General features: G+C 35.4%; 1 protein-coding gene across 2 annotated transcripts in view; it reads left to right on the top strand.

The window, feature by feature from the left end:
- The window catches only part of Dach1 (dachshund family transcription factor 1), a 396,267-nt gene that overhangs the window by 200,613 nt on the left and 175,973 nt on the right, over positions 1–19,681 (top strand). For both annotated transcript variants that reach the window (XM_006978011.4, XM_006978012.4), the window contains exon 3: positions 6,729–6,890. In XM_006978011.4, the coding sequence (XP_006978073.1) occupies positions 6,729–6,890 (162 nt within the window). The remainder of the gene's footprint in view (positions 1–6,728; positions 6,891–19,681) is intronic.

The raw sequence follows: 19,681 nt of genomic DNA, 5'->3' as shown, positions 1-19,681 counted from the left end.
AGATTGGACTTTTCAAGTTAATGAGCAAACAAACAGATCAGAGAAAGGATTTGACAGCAATATGTCTTCTTTATTGATATTTATAATCTACAGTTGTAATCTTCTACTTATAACTAAGGGTACTAACTTATTTAAAATAAATATAATGAGATACTTACTCTTTTTTAAAAGAGTGATCAGGATTATTTAATGGTATTTAAAAATTTTAAAGGCAGTTTAATGAAAGTTGAAAGCAGAAAATATTTGCTCTCTTTGCAAAGTAAGAGGATGCCTTTAAAAGCCTGTTTACCCTCCAAAAGTTAGACTCCCGATGTTGTATTTAAAATTCAGGTTCAATGATTTTATGAAAGATTTGATCACGTGGATGGCTGAATCAAAAGCTGTGACAAGATGGCCAAAGAGCTACTTTCTAAAACCTTTGACATTGGTTTACCATGTTTAGTGAATGAAATCAGGAGCTAATAATTATTTCCCACTGTAAAACATCATTCATTAACTCATGAATCAAGGAGCTAATTATTTCTTACTATAAGCATTCATTCATTCATTTGTCCACCTTAAGTTATCTGTAGACCTCTATTGATTATTTTTGATGCAATCATTCTGCATTTTAACTAGCTGGTTTAGTTTGGCTGTTCCCTTTCCTTCTATAGATAGATAATGTGAGTATATATTTCTGTGTTGATTTTTAAATGCTCACTATTGAAAGTCATTGCAATGGTCTTCCACACGGTTAATAACTATTCATGAAAACACAGAAACACTGTGTAAATTTTAGTGTGAATTTATCACCAAGCATCTATATATACTTTAAAATATTTCTTTTTTTTCAAAAATAGATTTTTATTAAGTAACTCTAATATTGTCATTACAAAACTGACTTCCTATACATATACAAATATACATATACATATATTATAAACTTTCAAAAATACTATTAAATTTATTCAAGTAGATATTGAAAGCAAATCTTATTTTCAAAAATGTTAATTATCAAAAACAATTTCTATGGAAGGCAAATTAGCTTCAGTATCATATTCTAAGCATTACATCAAAAATAAAAGCTTTCAATGTGTGATAGAAAGAACATAGTTGATGATTTTTCTTTTTTTTTTTATAATGTATCAAAGGAATCTTCTGAAACTCCCACCTCCCACCTTTCCAGTGAGATACTGAATTGACTAGTTCTAAAAAGAAAATTAGTTGTTTTGATAGGGAAGAACTAGATGAAGTGGCCATGTGAAAATTTAAGGCACTTTGGAGTGAGACATGGAATCAAGGGAAGCAAGATTCTGTGAGACTGAGGCAGACAGAGCTCGGGTTTGTGACCATAGTGCTTTAGAGGGGGTGAGAGAATAAGGTAGATATTAAATGTTACTGGTTTTTCCACCAGAGAATAATTCTTTGGTACATAAAAACATGTCATGGGTTGAATTCTTGGCATTCTGTAAATCATTAATTTTCCCCTCTTTTCTTTTTAAAAGGAAGTTAATTAGTGAGCAACATATACAATACAACTTCTATCTGAGGCTACAGAGAGATTCAAAGTGCTTTCACTAGAGACAATAAGGTTCAAGGGATTTGAGAATTACCTTGGAGATTTGAAATGAAAGGGCAACTGAAAGCCAAAGGGAACTATAATAGATGTAATGGGCTACCAAATGGCTTGTGATCCACTCAAACCTTAGGCTCAAAGAACCTATGAAAAGTCATGTTTTTACATTAAATTATGACATTTGCTATCCCTCATTTATTCACATATAATCAAACACCAAAGTAAAGTGGTCATGTGCTTTTATTGACATGGCCAAAATAACTGCTATATTTTCCTTGTGCCTCTCCAAGTGATCTAGTGTGAGAATGGCTTTAGCATTCAGTGACAGGTTTCACCAAACACCACGATAATAAAAAGCACTTGATGTAAGTATACGATGAAACTATCCATATTCTCTTGATATATTACCTAGGGATGTAGCCATAATTCCCACATCCTTTTAGCCACATCACCTTCTCTCATATAAAATAGAAAGACATCAAAGGATTGTGTTGCTCCTTCCAGATTACACGGGATGGCAAGAAGGCATATGTAGTATTAAAATTATAATAAGCAAGTGCAGAAACTCAGAGTCTCCACCTCAGACCTTCTGAGTCAGAACTGTAGATAGTCATGATGCAGTCATGTGCTTAGTTTGAAAGCTCCATAATGGTTTGGACACGTACTTGGAAGGCAAATTCCTATTCACCTGGGATGAGGAGAAAAAAATGTTCATCACTAATCCTGCTTGAGAGGCTGGGTAAGGTTATGAATGGCTTTTGACAAGACTAAATTTTGAAATAATTCTTAAAAGATTGAAAAGTCTTTCTCAGAGGAGTGAATCATCAGGAGTTGGAGCCTGTTTCCTTGATTGAGTTAAGTCATCCTATGAAGGTGTCATAGGTAGGCCTGGAACAAGGAACCACAGGTCTTTCCTACAAAATCAGACCAGCATGTCCAAGTACCTTAGTGAGAGAAAATGATGTTGACTTGGGCAACTGAAATTGGGTTATGCATTTGGGGCACAGAAGTTAATCTGGCACTGGGGATGTTTCCACATGGATTGTCAGGGAAATGAGCACGAAGAACCCTGGTGACGCTTTAAAGTATTAAATTTGATTATAACAGCAGACATTGAATATTATCACCATGCCCTCATTTTCTCTGGCCACGTTGACTACCATGTGAGTAAAACATTACATGTGGGGAAATCGTCAGTTGTTTAGGTTGTACTAGATGTATGTCACATACATGTGCACATGTCATTTGCAAATTTATATATATGTATATACGTGTGTGTGTGTGTGTGTGTTCCTTGCACCTTCAGCTTTCACATCTAGCACAAATTAGATTCCACCATTTATAAACAAAAAAACAGGACTTGTGGGTAAAGGACTAGGGACTGAATCTTTAAAGAATTGGGTGAAGAGAGGAAATATAATTAAAACTATATTGTATTAAATTGTTTTTATTTATATTTTGAGATTATAATATAATTACATGATTCCTTCCTGTAGCTAGAATTTTCCTGCCTTGCCCACAGTCAGGACAAATCTTTATCTCCCGCCAGTCCCACAGCCGCTCAGACCCAACCAAGTAATGGCTTACCGGCATTTTCACATACCGCTTGTCCTGGCAGGCGGCTGGCACTGACTCCTTCTGCCTTCCTGTTCTTTTATTTCTCCTCTCTGTTAGTCCCGCCTATACTTCCTGCCTAGCCACGACCAATCAGGTTTTATTTATTGACCAATCAGAGCAACTTGACATACAGACCATCCCACAGCACAGCCAGGTGCAGATCATCTCAGACACCTGCACTCAGGACCGTGGTCCTAATCATCCTTTATGCAGACCTGCTGGGTAAAGCCCTGAGGAACCCCAAGAACGGGCTCCCACAGGACATACAGAACATCCCACAGCACCTTCCTTCCTATTTCTCCCTCAAAACCCTCCCATTTCCCCCTCCTTGTTCTTTTTAATTCATAGCCTCTTTTTTGATAAATTATGCATATATGTATTCATATATAGTGTTATTTGTATGTGTGTTCAGGGCTGATTATTTGCTATTGGATAACCAACTAGTGTTCCTTTTCCTGGAGAAGATCACTAAAAAGAAAGTATTGCATGACTTTAGGGAATAAGATAAAGAAGTTTGCAATTGTAGTGGTAGTGGACATGGAGGAATTTAGTTGAATTTAAGATGCAAAAAAAGAAAAAAACAAATACAAATACAAGAAGCATTATTAGAACCAAAAGTTTGTAATTGCTGCATATACCCTAATTTCCTACCTGTGGTTTAAAAAAAAAAACTTAGGTAAATTTAGAAGGCTAAATTGTATGTTACTCAGATGATAGCATGCATGCACTCATGTGCATGTGTGTGTATGGTTGATTGTGACACATACACGTCTTGGATTTCTATTAGAATTGTAAAACTTGGAAAAAGTTTCAAACAAATGTGCAAGAATTGAATATAATAACATTACTAAAAGTAGTTACAATAATTGAAGGTTAAGATAAATATAATAAATATAAATAATCTAAAATAAGGGACTAGGTAGGTAAAGAAAGTTCCCTACTGAAAGTTAACACTTGGATTTTGCTTGCAGAAGAATAAGTATATACAATACTCCTTGTCCATATTGAGTATTATGGGTTATTCTTTGTATAGTTTTCTTACTGGATCATTATATTTCCTTTTGGCCTCAGAATGGTTTTTCCGAAGAAGAAACTATTCTCAAAAAAAAAAAAGCATTGGTTTTCCTAGGACTAGATCTGAATGATTAAGCGTTGTGCTATTTGAAATTTGTAGGCTAGTAAGTAATTATATCTTAAGTCTTCATATTTTGAATGCAGTTTCTAGATCCTCCTATAGCATAGAGCCAAGTGGTAGGGCTGAAAAGAGACATAAATTAGTCCCAAGTCAACACCAGGAAATAGAGGACAGGGACAGATAAGATGTTCACATTGCTGACAAGGCAAACATCAAGGAAAGAAACGTTTTCTGGGAATCACAAAGAGGATTTAAAGAGAACAGGAAAGAAAATGTTCTGAAACATCTTTGAAGGAAATGAGTAATTGAGGAGAAAATTCAATCATAGGAAGATGAGAGAATCTGTTCAAGTTGGGACTTAAAAGGCAGCGAATGCCTGTGCTAAACCCAGATGGATTCTTTGAATTCAGATCAATGCCTTTTAAGGAGTGGTTCTGAGTTTCTCGAGCAAAGATCTGATCTGCAGATCTTGTTGCATTAGGGTGAACGTGGTCAAGACCTCTTTGCACTGATCTAAGAAGAAGGTGGAGTCTTCTACGCACTGATTACATAGCAAAGGTTTCTCCCAGGACTTCCATGTAATTCTATGGGCAGCAGCTTTTTGCTGTGGTAACTAGGAGTAATGATTGGTGGGGAGGAAAGAAAAATGAGGGAGTTCATTCTCTCTACCAACTGGGAGTGGAAATAAATTGCACAGATAAATTCAGAAGGTTGGAACACCGTGCTCGGAATCTCTCAAGCAGCGGTGTGAAAAGAAGATGAGTGCAGGGAAAGACGCAGTCTCCTCTCCTAGATGGCTAAAGTTCTAGAATTAGGAGACAATATTCATTTTTTTCCCCACATTGCAGATGGGCCATGCCAGGTAGGAATGGTGAAATGAAACTTGGTAAAAGTTGACATACTGAGAAGAGAATACATTTTCAGTTCAAAATCCTTTCCTTGCTATCTGTATAATTGAACTTCAGATCATCAGTGGCTTTAGCATCCTGATCTTCAAAAGCTGGCCTCAAGCTCCTTTGTTTTGTGTCAGGTCTAAATTTATGTGCGTGTCTAGTATCATCCATGAATGACAAGGGCCTATAAGACAAAGTAGGGACAACGCTCACTCTGGGCTTAAGTATAGCCTTTTAGAATTTGTGTTATATTCCATAATCTGTAAAGCAAAGGTGATAGTGATCAGTAATACGGGGTTACTAAGGTGATCACATTTATCTTGGGCCACTGAAACCAGTACTCATAGGCTTAATAAGTGGAAGCAAATTATTTGCTGTTTTGTGTTTACTATTTTTGTATTTTCTTTCTTTCTTTCTTTCTTTCTTTCTTTTTTTTTTTTTTGGTTTTGCGATAGGGTTTTTCTGTGTAGCTTTGCGCCTTTCCTGGGACTCACTTGGTAGTCCAGGCTGGCCTCAAACTCACAGAGACACAGAGATCCACCTGGCTCTGCCTCCTGAGTGCTGGGATTAAAGGCATGCGGCTTTGTATTTTCTTTTTTATTAATTAATTATTTAATTTTCGCCCAGCCCAATTACATTTTCCCCTCGCTGCCTCCCTCCTCTCTTCCCAGCCTCTCCTCCCAGCTCCCCCTCCCACTGTAAACATTCACTTCCACTCCTCCTCCTTTCTCTTCAGATAAGGGCAGGCTTCTCATGGATTTCAGCCAGCCATGGGCTATCAAGTTGCAGTAAGACTTAAAAATCTTGAACCCTGCAGCTAAGCTACTTAGCTATGCATAGAGATGGCCTCGGCCACTGACTAGCTCACCACCTCACAAGGAAAAGAGATGCATAGGCAGACCCACGGACAGTGCAGTGTAGCGGTGACCGTAACAGTAATGTAAACATAGTCCTTTTGATGATGAGGAGCAAGCTGTCGTCATCTCAGCCAGGGAAGATGTGGCTTAAGACTCCAAAGTATGAGTAGAATTTCACTAGAAGATGGGCAGTCATGGAAGTGAGTCATACAGGACAGCAGAAGGTTGATGCTGCAGACCATGTGTGAGAAATGGCAATGTATCCATCAAAGCTTGGGTGCGCTGTGCAACAGTAAGGAAGGAGACTTGCGTGGGTGCTGGAAGTAAGTAAAGACTGACTCTGCAGTTCCAACTTTCTACCACCTGTAGAGGATGCTCGGCAGGGAGTGGAATGTTCAGGCTGTGTGTCTCTGAAAGTTCATTCAGGCCGCATTTCTACTCCTATGAAATATATGAGTTATGATTCTGCTAATATTTAAGTAGAGAGTTTTATAAGGATTTAGACCCTTGTGTCAATGCTGCATGGGCTGGTTTGGAATGAAAATATATTATCAGTATAACACAAAGGACTCAGATATTCTCACATATGTTTGCACATGTTATGGAAAGAAATGGACTATTATACAAAAAAAGTCTGAATTTGATTACTTTTTTTAATTTATTTTTTAAAGGTCTGACTGCAGCTGCTGCAGCCGCTGCAGCTGCTACCAATGCAGCGATTGCTGAAGCAATGAAGGTGAAAAAAATCAAATTAGAAGCAATGAGCAACTATCACGCCAGTAACAACCAACATGGAGCAGATTCTGAAAATGGGGATATGAATTCAAGTGTTGGTGAGTTTTATGTTCATTGCTACTATTCACATTCACTTTTCCATAGAATTACCGTCTACTCCAGAATAAAACCACTAGCTACCCATTGATGAAATGATTGCTTTAAGATCAAGAGAGGAGCATATTTTTAATTCTTCCTTCTGTCTCTCGAATATGTATATACTCGGGAGCTGGCAAAGTTATGACTTTTAATATAGAATCAATTTTACAACTGCCGTGTATGCTACAAGTAGTGAATTGATGTATTTCATAATCACAAATGAGTTTTAAGAATCAAAATTATAAAATTTTGAGTAAAAGTAATTAGACAGAAATATGTGTGTATTCAATCCTACTTGTCATTTAAAAAGTCATTTTAATGCACTTATTATAAAATAAGAAATCCATTTCCATCAACAGCAGAGATTATGCATGAGCTTTCTCTCATTCACACAGGGTACATTCCAGGTCCATTGTCTGAAACCATGGATAATAAAGAAAACCACTTCTGCTTTGGTACATTCATACGTATAATGTACTTCATTTTACAGATTGGGTATTTTAAGAGATTGTAAACAATAGGTGATAACGAAAATGACAATTTCAAAATATACTGTACTAAGAGTTACTAAAATCTTTTACTTTTTTGGCATATAATATAATTGATCCCAAACAATGTATGTATTATGCAAAACTCATAAATGATTACTTAACAATCTTAGTTCAGAATACTGTTTACCACAGGCAAGGAAGACCACACAGATCTAAACTGTGGATGGGGGGGATGGAAACTGAGGCCTTTACTACACTGCCCAAAATGTGGATTATTTTTCATAATTCCTTCTACCCACATCACTGTGAAGATATCTCCCTTTTGAAAATAATAATACTAACTTTTCTTGATCGTCTGCCATCCCTTCTGTTAACTCACAGTGAAACCAAATGAAACACATTGACCTTCAATGACTAACCACTTGGCTTCTGAATGCAGCTTTAAATGTGGATTAATTTTTTTAATCCATGAAATATTTGTCATCTGGATGTTGATGTAGCAAAACATTTCATTCTGTTACTATACCACTAATATTTTCCATAAAAGTACAGAATTTATGCTCAATATATAATTTAGCAAGAGAAAATTGTATTCTGAAAGAAACATGCATGTTATCCTGCCCAACAAGGCTCAAAGTGAACACAGAAATTCATCATAATTTTAATGCCGTTTCTTAAGTTAATCAATAGCTCTCTGCTTTCTACCCATTAGTATGTACTTAAAGGCATATGATGAAATATGAATTTTAATAATTATCATCTCATTGCAGTTCCTCACAAGCACACACCAAAAAGGAATGCCAGGGTAGCAAGTGATATGAAACATACATACAAACACAAAGTAGCACTTCATCCATGAAGGTAAAAGGGCCATTTCTGACGCTCAAGTGGGAAGAATAGAATCTCTCAGTAGGACCTGGTGAAGACATCTGAATTGAGAGTAGCTTCTGGTGGCTATTTTCAGAGCAGTGAAAACATGGAGGACCGTAGGAAATGATGATTCTACAACTAATCAGCTCAGATATGTACCAGTGCTTGCATGCTTGGGATCCTAGAGAGAAAGATGAGGAAGCAGAGAATTGCTTAGCTCATGGTTGGGAGAAGTCATTTTATACCTTATGTCACACCAACACTGAAGCAAAATCAAAGAATTACAATGCTCTCTTTTTTAGAACTAAGTATAGACGGTCTTAAAATAAAACTCCTTTGCTTTGCCTACTGAAATAGGCCAACTTGCAGCACTTATAAAAATAAGTTATCAGTGCTTATTTGGCAGAGAGATACCAAGATCTTGAAAGGTGCCTTTCCTAGAGCAAGGCTAATCCATTGAATTTTAGACATGCTGATGTCTGCAATGTCCCAAATGAGGGAATCTTTTAACTGCATAATTTTGTGTAGTTGAGGACTGTGTTCATGTCCTCTCCCATAGGAAAAAAAAATCTACTCACAAATTATAGTTACTATTCCAAACTATACCTGGATTATTTTTAAATTTTCAGAAGAGACTTATAACCCAAGCCATTCCTGATAGAAGATACTTGAAGTAGGGATTAAGAGGGACAATATAATACCTTTTAAAGGGACCTATTCAAAACAAAGCATCTCCTAATTCAGATGAGCAGGAGTTAGCTTTTCAAAAACAAATAGGCAGAAGTTAAGAAGCAAATGACTCACAATTAAGCATTAACATGCATTTCATATTTTTAGTATGTAATAATGTTTACCTAGTGACCAAATTGCAACTCCCTTTAATTATTTAGGTACTTAGGCTATTATCATGTCTTAAAATATAAACAATTTAAATATCTCATTATATTTCAGTTGGGAAAATAACATTTCTTATTCGTTGGTAGCTCGCTATAGTGTTATAGCATAGTATGAGCCATCTTACTTACATCCATTTGAACCAAGAGAAACACTCACTTGTGTCTTCTTAGAAGACTGATACTTAGAGATGTGTTTGGAGTGGAGTGTTAGAGCCAAAGGGACACACATCATTTATATTTTGGGCCCCTTTAGCTTATTTGGGGAGTTCTGTTTTCATTTTCATTCCGTTCTTTATATGCCACAATTGTCTAAGAATTTGCAATTCCTATTGCCTTTCATCAAAACCTCTACTCTTGGATATTTATTTAGAAAGTATAAAAAATGAGTATTATGGAGAAGGAGAGTGACTGTTAAGGAGAAAGGAACCCAGTGAAGGTCAAAGCAAACTGCATAGATCAAAGAAGTTGCTGAACAGAGCAGTTTCTGTGGCTCCAGGCTTCTCTGAAGACAATTCCTGCCTCTGTTAAGTGCTCAATAACAATTTGATTATGACTTTGAAAAGTTATGTAGACTTTCTGAGCTTAACAGTTCAAGACAACTGGGAAATGCCACAGTGTTATAATTAAACCATGTGTGCTGAGTGTTTAGTACGTTATTCATTATGTCTGCTTCTCACATTGTTTACTTGAAGTTTGGTCTTTTGCTAATACAGTTCCCTTAAATTGCCCTCCTGTAAATCAGCTTCTTCCCTTTTTCACTGCTATCAGCAGCAGCTTTCCCCTTTGCATCCCTCCTGTCTTGGGTACAGGCTGCTTCTGAAGCCATAGAGCTGTGAGAAAACTTGGAAACATCTTCCCTTGTACTTAGTTAAACTGTGGAGTTCAGCTCATTTTAAAAATACAAAAGTGATCAAATGCACACCCAGTATGCAAGGGTCACTAAAGTGTTAATAGAAACGACTGGCCTACAGCAGCAAGAGGACATGTGTTATACTCTGGGAATATCAGGAGTATCTGTCTTTGTAGAGTGGCTAGGAAGAGGAGTTGAAGAATTGGAATGCTAGAAGAAATCCCAAGAATCTTTAGCCCATGCTTCAGGATTCAACCTCACTGCTTTTGTGAACCTGCCTACAAGTAGAGATTTTACAGGAGTGACAAATTGCACAGAGATTCTGCTTGGCCTTGATGTATTCTTACTACTTAGCTTTGCCCACGCCTAGGGACATTTCTAGTTTCACATGACTTCTGTTCACTAACCTCACAGGGGTAGACATACATTTTAGGCTTTCCTTTATGGGTGCCCGTTTTCAGTTCCCTGGTTATACATAAATCCCTGTGGCTCAAGAAAATAGGTTTTGTTTCTGCTTGACTTGGCTGTATTTGGCTTGATGAGGTGACTAGATAATCCTGTGAAAGATGGTTTTCACTGGTTCATAATGAGTCTTAAAAATTAGCCAAGAAAAAAAAATAACAAGGTTTAGACATCTTTGATGTTGACAAATAATTATTTTGAATTCCAATTTTAAGTGATAACCTTGATTCTGAATCTTTTCAAGAGGATGAAGACTGTAGGACTGCTTGAGGAACTCAGGATAGATCCAAGTGAGGCATCAGCTTGTTGAGTAAAATATATGGCCACATCACCGTTCTCCCTCATCCACAATCAATTGGATTCTTTTAGTTTAATATTTACTTGCTAAGATGAGATGCTAGTCTGCATGGTGATAAACAGTCTGCTCCTGGCATCTGAAGGTGACCTGTCAGTTCATATGGACAAATCTCCTGCTTACTGAAATGTACAAAATAAATCATTAAAGCAGGCAGGTGCTCATTCCCAGATTTAAATCACCATAGATTTATGATTTGAATTAATGCTTCATTTGGCCATAGAAATAGATACTGAGACAAATGATATGCACTGGTTGGGGTTTCCATACTGTAGCTATCCTGATATTGATTACTGAGATGTCTTAGCAATCTCTTGTTTATATCAAGTACTATCTGGTGACAGGTTGGCTGATATGAGCTACATTCCAGATAAGAAGGAAAAATGTCCTGGATTCTTTTTAGTGGCAACACTCTCCACAGAATATAGGCCAGATAAATGACTATTTTTCTTCTTTAGCAACTGATCTGCATAACCAGCTTAAAAATGCTGCTTGCAAATTGGAACTAGGATATTGGAGAGGGGAAATTTAAAACCAGCAAACTCAAGGTCAATTTGACAGAATCCATAACTGTTTCTTTTTTAAAATCTGTTTATCTTTTCTTTTGACATTACGCTCATCTTTGAGGATACTAAATTCATCACAATTTGTTTAATCTAAATAACAGATCCTTAATTTTACTTCAAGTTTTGAAATACTATCTAAATATTGACACAAAAAGCATCTCTCAGAGTAGCTATGTTATCTAAACAAATACTTGCTAAACCTAGTTTCTTACTCCCCTTACTAAAAATGCCAGGAAATACGCCTTTAAAAATAAATGCATTAAATATTATTCCCAAGTACAAAGTTTTGTGAACCATAATTTACTAAGAGTCAAGAAAAGAATACATTCTTCTCTCAACATTTTATTTCAGGAAAACACTGTGTACACAGTTTAGAAAATACTCAGAGGATTCGAGAGGGACCTTTGCCACTGGCTAATATCTGACTCATAGAACTGGTAAACAGCTATCAACAATAGTAGATTGCTGGCTTCGTAGGAAATGAGTTCATATCTATTCAAAATGTGATCTCAAAACAGATGTCCCAAGAAAAATCTCATTGTTTAAACTATAGTCATAACCCCTTAACTGCTGTTATTACTTCAAGGAAATGAAGTCATCTCACAACTTCAGTATTTTGTCTTTCTGAATCCTGTAGTATATAGGCAAGTCTGTGCTAGTTCAGACAAAGCTGAGCAAATGTCATGTGTAAGAAGCACAGGATTCTTTTGAAATTCTTCTCAAACTTGAAATGGTTAACAGGATGCAGGAGTTTCAAGCAGAAGTAAGAACCTGAGCTGGATTGAGAATGTTCTTTAGTCTTTCTACCCCTGTTTACTTTACTCCTACAACCAACAAAACATATTTATTAAAAGGACAAAAAGTCCAAGCACAGAGGGAGACAAAATATCTTCCCTAGTTGAGCATCCCATTACCTTGAAACAGGAAAAATAACCTTAGGAATATCCTGCAGAAATACACTAATTCACCCCGAAGTCATTTCCTTTCTTCTAACACACATGTCTATTTTGGGAGAGAGGAGTGAGTTTATGATTTCAGGAAGAAGTCTTGGAGATCTGGAGACAGCAAAGAAGAGGAGACTGAGAGCCAGGCCGCCGCCACGCAGAGCTCTGCAGTTGCACATTGGATCCTGCCTTGGCAATGTTAATGAACCTCAAATCCTTCCTATAATTAGATGAGGGAATTGCTTATATTTTCAAACAGATGATGCTGCTATAATGAAACGATTGACAGGGAATTTAAGAGTGTCTACAGTAGTCATTTGGTTTCTGTTATAAAAAAAAAGTTTAAAAAGAAGATTGGCTTTAGACATAGGTCCTAAGAGAGGTAGTAATTTACATACCATGCTATGACAGGTGTCTTTGTATAGTGAGGAACAGAATGGAAGACTAGAGAAATGATGGGCAGGTATAGCAGTTTTTTGGGGAGGGGTGTCCTGTGCTTAGTCTGCTTAGGTTCTTTAAAAGGGGCCGAGACTCAAGAGATGGATCCCGATTGAGTGCACAGCTGTAACTGCTGATGAGCTAATTGCTCCTTATCTCTCAGCCCCATTCATCTTCATTTTTTACCAATTACTGAGAATTATCTGTGTTCTCAGTTGGATATGAGAGTTAATCCTTTTTGGTTAAGCTGGCAGTACTGTGAGCAGATTCCAAATCGGAGGGTGAAAAAGCCAAAGCAAGCTTGCTCTAAAAATGTCTCCAGTTCAATTACAGTATCACTGGTTCAGAAGAAATTTGCTATTGTTTAACAGATTAAATGTGGATTTTCCTTTTTAAACTTTAACATCATTTCCTAGTAATAAATTGAAAGAGTCTTCTTCTTGCCTGATGAGTAAGATTGAATAATATTACTAGTCAGGGTCTAGTAAACATGGATGGATACAAGACTACCCTAAAATTCCAACATAATTATGGCACCCAGAATGTAGACTACTTTAGAAATGATAACTGTCTACACCTGAAACTTTTAACTGATGCTTTCATTCCTTGTGCCCTTACATGTGGTCAAGAAAGGATGCCCAACTATGAAGCTTTCATAAATGTCACATTAGTGAGCTAATGGAAAGCAACACAGGCATCTCTTAAAAGTGTAGTAACTGCTATGACTTGCAATTCAATTGATTGTGAATAGGCCATATGGTTAACATCATTCCCTATGCAGAGGACGTCTTCATAGCCTGACATCTAGCACAAAGTTACTCACCCCATCATTAAAACAAAGAAAGGGATTAGGATATGTTTTCATGAATTCTGATGCACTTATAAATATTTAATATCACTAGCATTTTTCTTTACAAAATATCTTAAATAAGATAATGTAAAGAATATGGTAAAAAGATCATTTAATTTGAAACTACATAAAAAAACTTGGTGTGACAATAAGACATCTTATATGGTGTGGCCAAGGAAAAGCCTTCAGATATATTCACAAAATAACATGGGAGGACATAAGATTTAGCTTCTACTGATAATGGAGCCAGTAAGAATGCAGCTACTTAGATAAGTCATTTAATGCTTGTCTTTTTATTCATAGCAAGGATCTCAGTGTCCAGTTCATTTGAGTTCTTTAAGTTTTCTCGAGTTTTGAGGGCTCAATGGAAGATAAAATATTCTTTGAAGTGATTTTCAAAATGACTGAGAACCTAAGTGCAACTTATATGTCACAACAAAGACACGGATAAATAGAGATCTTTGTTTCTTTTAACATATTGTGTAACCATTGAATCGGATTGATCAGAGTGGACAATATTTTCTTGACTGTGAACAAAGGATGGCAGCACATCGTTTCCTTGGTGCTGTGCACCTGTATTGCTAATGTGCAGAAGAGGCTGCACACAAATTTATGTAGCCTTACCACAGAGAGAAATGATGGTTTCTTAAAAGATGGGGTTTAAAATAGCTTAATTAAATGGGGCTTAAGCACGGCAGGCTCCTTGCCATATTGAGTTGTTTGTTCTTCTTAGACAGAGTTCCATCAAGTCAAGTTTTGGGAATGACAGCTATCAACATAATATATACTCATGTTGTGATGTTCACATAAACTTAAAATCAAAATCAAATCTAAATCAAGTATCTTGATATAAAATATTCCAGGTCACATTCAATTCATTTATGACCAGACAACTCTTATTTGATTCATTAATATGTTCCACTACTTGTTTTTTGCATTGAACTTATTATGATTAATAATGTATATTAATTACACAATATTTACACACCTCCCTTGTGTTTTGTAAAAACATAATGCTCAGAGATACCTATTTTCAAATTGCTTGTGATAATCCCAGTGTCAGTCAATGTATTCTTTGAGACAACCCTAGGACGTGGTCAACACTTTGTAAGTGTGCACACAAGTTTAGCTCATTGCACCTGCCACGAGACTTAGCATTTCACATTTTTATTTGCTGTGAATCTTTTATGGAGTATTCAAGCACTCCAAAAATTGTACAAAGTCATTTGAGTGAACCTTGAATTTTCAAACTGAATGCAAAGTAGTGTAACCAAAGGATTTGAAAATAATGCAGTAGCTGACATAAATGTCTAAAACTGTCAGTTTACCTACGACGAAATAATGTGGCAGACAGAGTTTTATATGCTCTTGATTCCACAACCCCTCCCCTTCTCTCAAACCTGGATAATTTGGAAAATAAGAAAGAATGAAGGATTTAAATATGGTTTTCTTTAACAGCAGGTCATAATGGAAACAGAGACCCTTATAATTCAGTGCTGAGAGAATTACCAGTTTGATAATGATTAGGAGTGTTGTTATTAAAACAGTATGTGCAGTTCATTTTCAACAGTTTTGAATTAGAGTCTGCACTAATGAAACGGATACGGTTTCCTTCACAAAGGGCAGATCTGTTAGTTAATATCGCTGCAGCAGTTCCTCACAGACCATGCCTTTAGCTCTATTTGTATTTCACAGCATGATAAGCAAAGAGTGTTGATTTTCAAGGATCCTGCTGATGAAAGGTAATGGCATTATTACATCTTTATCTCAAAAGCAGAACTGAGTGGTAAATGATTTTTTTTTCAGCGTCACACAAAAGATTTCTTGGTTAGAAAGACATTTTTATTTCTTTACATCGTTTTAGTCTTGGAAATGATATGTTATTATTTAATGTCTGCACAGCAAGCCTGAAAGCACCTAATAGCGAATGTATTGGAAGTGAAGTACCTCCTGTTCACAGATATGGATCTTCTCAGTCACACGCTGTACCAGCTGTCATCCCAGCCATACTGCTGTGATTTAATTAGTCTGTTTATGTCCTTTCTAATAATATTTCCATCTCTATGAAAGGGCAAATGCGACAGGGACTTTTTCCCTTTCTGGTTCCACAGACGGAAGAATGTGGCCTACATCTGATATGTGGAGATGCAGGATTGAATCAGCATTCCTGTCCCTTCAAGCTGTTGACAAATTGTTCAGCCAAAAAGTCTCCTTACTTCCTTGGGGTCATTTGTGGGCTGGTGGCAATCATCTGCATGGGGACAAGAAGAGGGGGCTAGTGTATTTGTCACATATATCATGCATTATATTTATGCCTAACTATATGTATAAACTAAAGTTGAAAGTAGTTTATAATATTTGTACTGGATTTCTATCAGTCCTGTGTGCGTCTTCATAGCATGTTTTAAAATATTTTTCTTGATTTTGCATAAAAATGCAACATTTTAGTATTTCTCAGGAAAGTTTTTCATTGTGCTAGGTAGAAATTTCCAATATAGTAATGCATTTCAAATTTTATCTGTGTGATAAAACAAGTTTAGATCTATGGATAATGGTATCTCCATTTTGTAAAAGATACTGTTTTATGTTTTCCAAGGGAAAAAAAAATCTCTTCATCATGATTTTCATAAAGTATTTAGTGATTTTATTGTCTTTTTCTAGCAATTGTTTTTAACTTAAAGTATATATTATATTCAAAACAATCTATATATTTTGATAAGTAGGCATGTGATGTTATTTAATATAATGTGACAATTAGTAATTTGTTCCCAGACGTTATGACATTTGAGTAGTTCAGCTTGCTTTAGACTCTGGCCTTGGACCATTCTTGCTTTTCCTGCTGCTCAAGATTCTCTGAACGTACATTACAGGAGGGGGACACGGCTGAGAAAAAAAAATCAATTTTTGAAACTAATTTGTTTGTTTTTAATTTCACTCATATTTGACTGGAGAAAAAGTCTATAACAGTCTTTACAGCACTTGATTCCACGTATCCCAGTCTATGCTTGGAAATAGGCTGATTTCTCTTCACATCACTACATTTAAATTCTGACATTATGTTCCAATGCTTACTAGATAATTTAGCTAGAGTTTATGTATTTTTTGTCTCTTTTGTTTTAGGTTTACTATCTCAAGTATTTTTGAGAGACATCTATAAATAAATGATCTATTAGACCATATGTTAACAAGTGCAATGTTCCACATCTGTAAAAATAGAAATATTAAAAATCCTATCTGATCAAATTGCTCACTTTTTTGATAAACAATTTTTTGTGACAATCTAACCCTCAGCCACCTACAGTTACCGGTGTTAAATCATGCTGCTATTTATTTTGTCTTTTTGTTCTTTTATTCATCTGTCACTATGCAAACTACATCTATATCAAGAAAAAAATCTGTGCTCTAGAATATTTTTAAATTCATGTATAAAGCAGCATTTAGTTGTAAAATTTCTTATCTCTATTTGTGAATGTTGATACTATTTTGTATCATTTGCACTTCTTTTCACCACAATATGACCTTACTTATTAAATTGCTACACAGATACTTATAAACATGTGTGCATATATAAGCTTGCATGCATGTGCGTGCACGCGCACACACACGCACACACATACAACAAACACTAATTTATCACAACATTTAAGCTTCTGAATATCTATTATCAAATTATTAAAAGTATAAATTCTATTTACTAATGCACTTTCTTTTGAAATTAATTTCCTATTTATTTTGTTTTGGAGAAAACAAAATCCTCAAGAGTTACAAATTTGGCAGTAATTCACCTAAAGTGAAATTCCTTGTTTCAGTACATTTCCAATACTGTCTGTACTAAATGTAGATGATTAAGCTATCTTGACATGAACCATTTTGGTCCTTTGAAAAAACTCACCATGGAGCATTTGATGGTATTTTTTATTAATTGGATAAATGAATTGTGAGCTGTGTGATTGCATGATGATGCACTCATTTAGTTGTTGCTTTTTGCCTTTACTAATCTCTGTCATATTGGATTTATAAATGGAACAGAGTGACCTTTGAAACAGTGATGGAAATGAAGAGATAAACACAACTTGAAAGGACAAACCAATTAATATCAATGTGTTTGCTACACATCCGTGAGGAATGTTAATCCTTTGCTCACCACAGTCAATTTGTGGTTCATTTGTTGAGTAAGAGAAGACAGTTTTTGATATTTACACATTTTTCATCTTACCTCTTATAAAAGTATAAATTTTTTTGTACATATAACACACAAAACTAAATTACTTTCAGTAAGCAAAATCTTGATATACATTTTCAAGATCTGAGATGATATCATTTTAAACAAAAATAAATTAGTAATGAATTCACATATGTTCAAATATAAACGCATAGAAGATATTAATATATTTTTATATGACATATTATAAAAAGTATATTGTGTCCTTGATTAAATTTATTTTGTGAACAGATCATTCTTTTGTAAATTTAGACTCATAATTGATCTCATGTCATGGCCTAATGAATATTGTTGACATAACCTGATTCAGGAATAGTATACAACACAATTATTACTTAATGAGCTGACCTTAACTGCAATGTCATGTTTTATTTCTCTTTTCATGATCAGCAAGTGTACTCAAGCATGCTGTGAAAACTTGAGCTACTTTACCTTTATGCTTTCTCCCTTTGCCTTCTCCATTTTTTACCCAACTGAACACATATTCTTAAAAACAAAGAACCCATTCCAATGTGCCATTAGTTTCAGTTGCCTTGCGCATTCTATTCCCTTTCACAGTTTAATTATAGGATATGATCAATTTAGTACTCAGGTTTTGAAATATTGTTGTTGCACAAAGAGAAAAAGAAACAAACAAACAACAACAACAACAACAAAAAACCAAAGTAATCCAGGCTTGACATTTTCAAACACTTACATTGAAGGCTTTGACTTCTCGTTGAGTTTTAAAAGAGTTCACTGGAAAATTAAGTTCAGAAATGTCTCAAACAGTTTGGCAATGTCCCACAAAGCTTACCCAAAACATAGTTCATCATTTTCTGGGTTCTATGAAATAAAAACAGTGTCTCCTATAATTAACTTAATATATACTAAAATCATTTATTAAGACAGACATCATTTTAAGACAGAAATTATGAAAATGATTACTTTCAAATATGAAGCAATTTATCTTTGCCAACCATGAAAAAATGTTCAGAAAATTATTGATTAGCAAATGGTATTTGTACTTTTCTGAAATAACATTTTTCTCTCTCATTTCTAGAGGTTTAGTGATGCTAACAAAAAGTTTACATGCTTTCAATATATTGATAGCAGAACTACTTTGGTTCAGGTGTGAAAAACTTCCTCAAATAGCTAAAATAAAAAATATATGACATCCATTCTCTATTAACAAGTGTGCAGACTAAACTCCAAGGGATATTGGCCATAGCAATTCCTTTAAAAAGGCTCCAGCTAAGTGTTTCAGAAAAAAAAAAAATCATTGACGAATTGTTTGTCAATTCCTGTGCTTTTTTTTTTTTTTGTTGTTGTTGTTGATTGCTTTTGGCTGTGTGGCCCTATGATTGATAGTGTATCTGCTTACTCTGGGCAATAAGAGATCAATTTTTACAGAAAACATATGAACATTCCCTGTTTTGTTTTCTGCTTTCTAATAGTATTAATTTTGTAGTTATATGTTTCTTGGAAACTACTGCTCAGAGTAGCTAAAAGCTTTATTTTATTCTTCTGGGTCTTATTTATAGTGTTTTTTCTCAAGCATGATTAGGCACAATAATATAATTTTTAAGTTTGACGAGCCAACGTGAACGATTTATTTGTAAGCTTTTATTTCAGTAATGAAGACAGTAGCCTGTGGTGATATTTTATTTGTACTGAAATGTGATTTTAATTTTATGTTAATAAATAAAGTTGCCCTGGGGTCAGAGCTATTAGAGCCATAGCAAGAGCATGGTGGTTAGAAGAGCTAGGTAGATTTCTGTGTGTTCAGGGATACAGCCAGTATTGGAGACATACGCCTTTAAGACCT

This window comes from Peromyscus maniculatus, chromosome 9, assembly GCF_049852395.1.
Source record: "Peromyscus maniculatus bairdii isolate BWxNUB_F1_BW_parent chromosome 9, HU_Pman_BW_mat_3.1, whole genome shotgun sequence".
NCBI classification, from domain to species: domain Eukaryota; kingdom Metazoa; phylum Chordata; class Mammalia; order Rodentia; family Cricetidae; genus Peromyscus; species Peromyscus maniculatus.
This window is presented reverse-complemented; position numbering and strand designations above follow the sequence as displayed.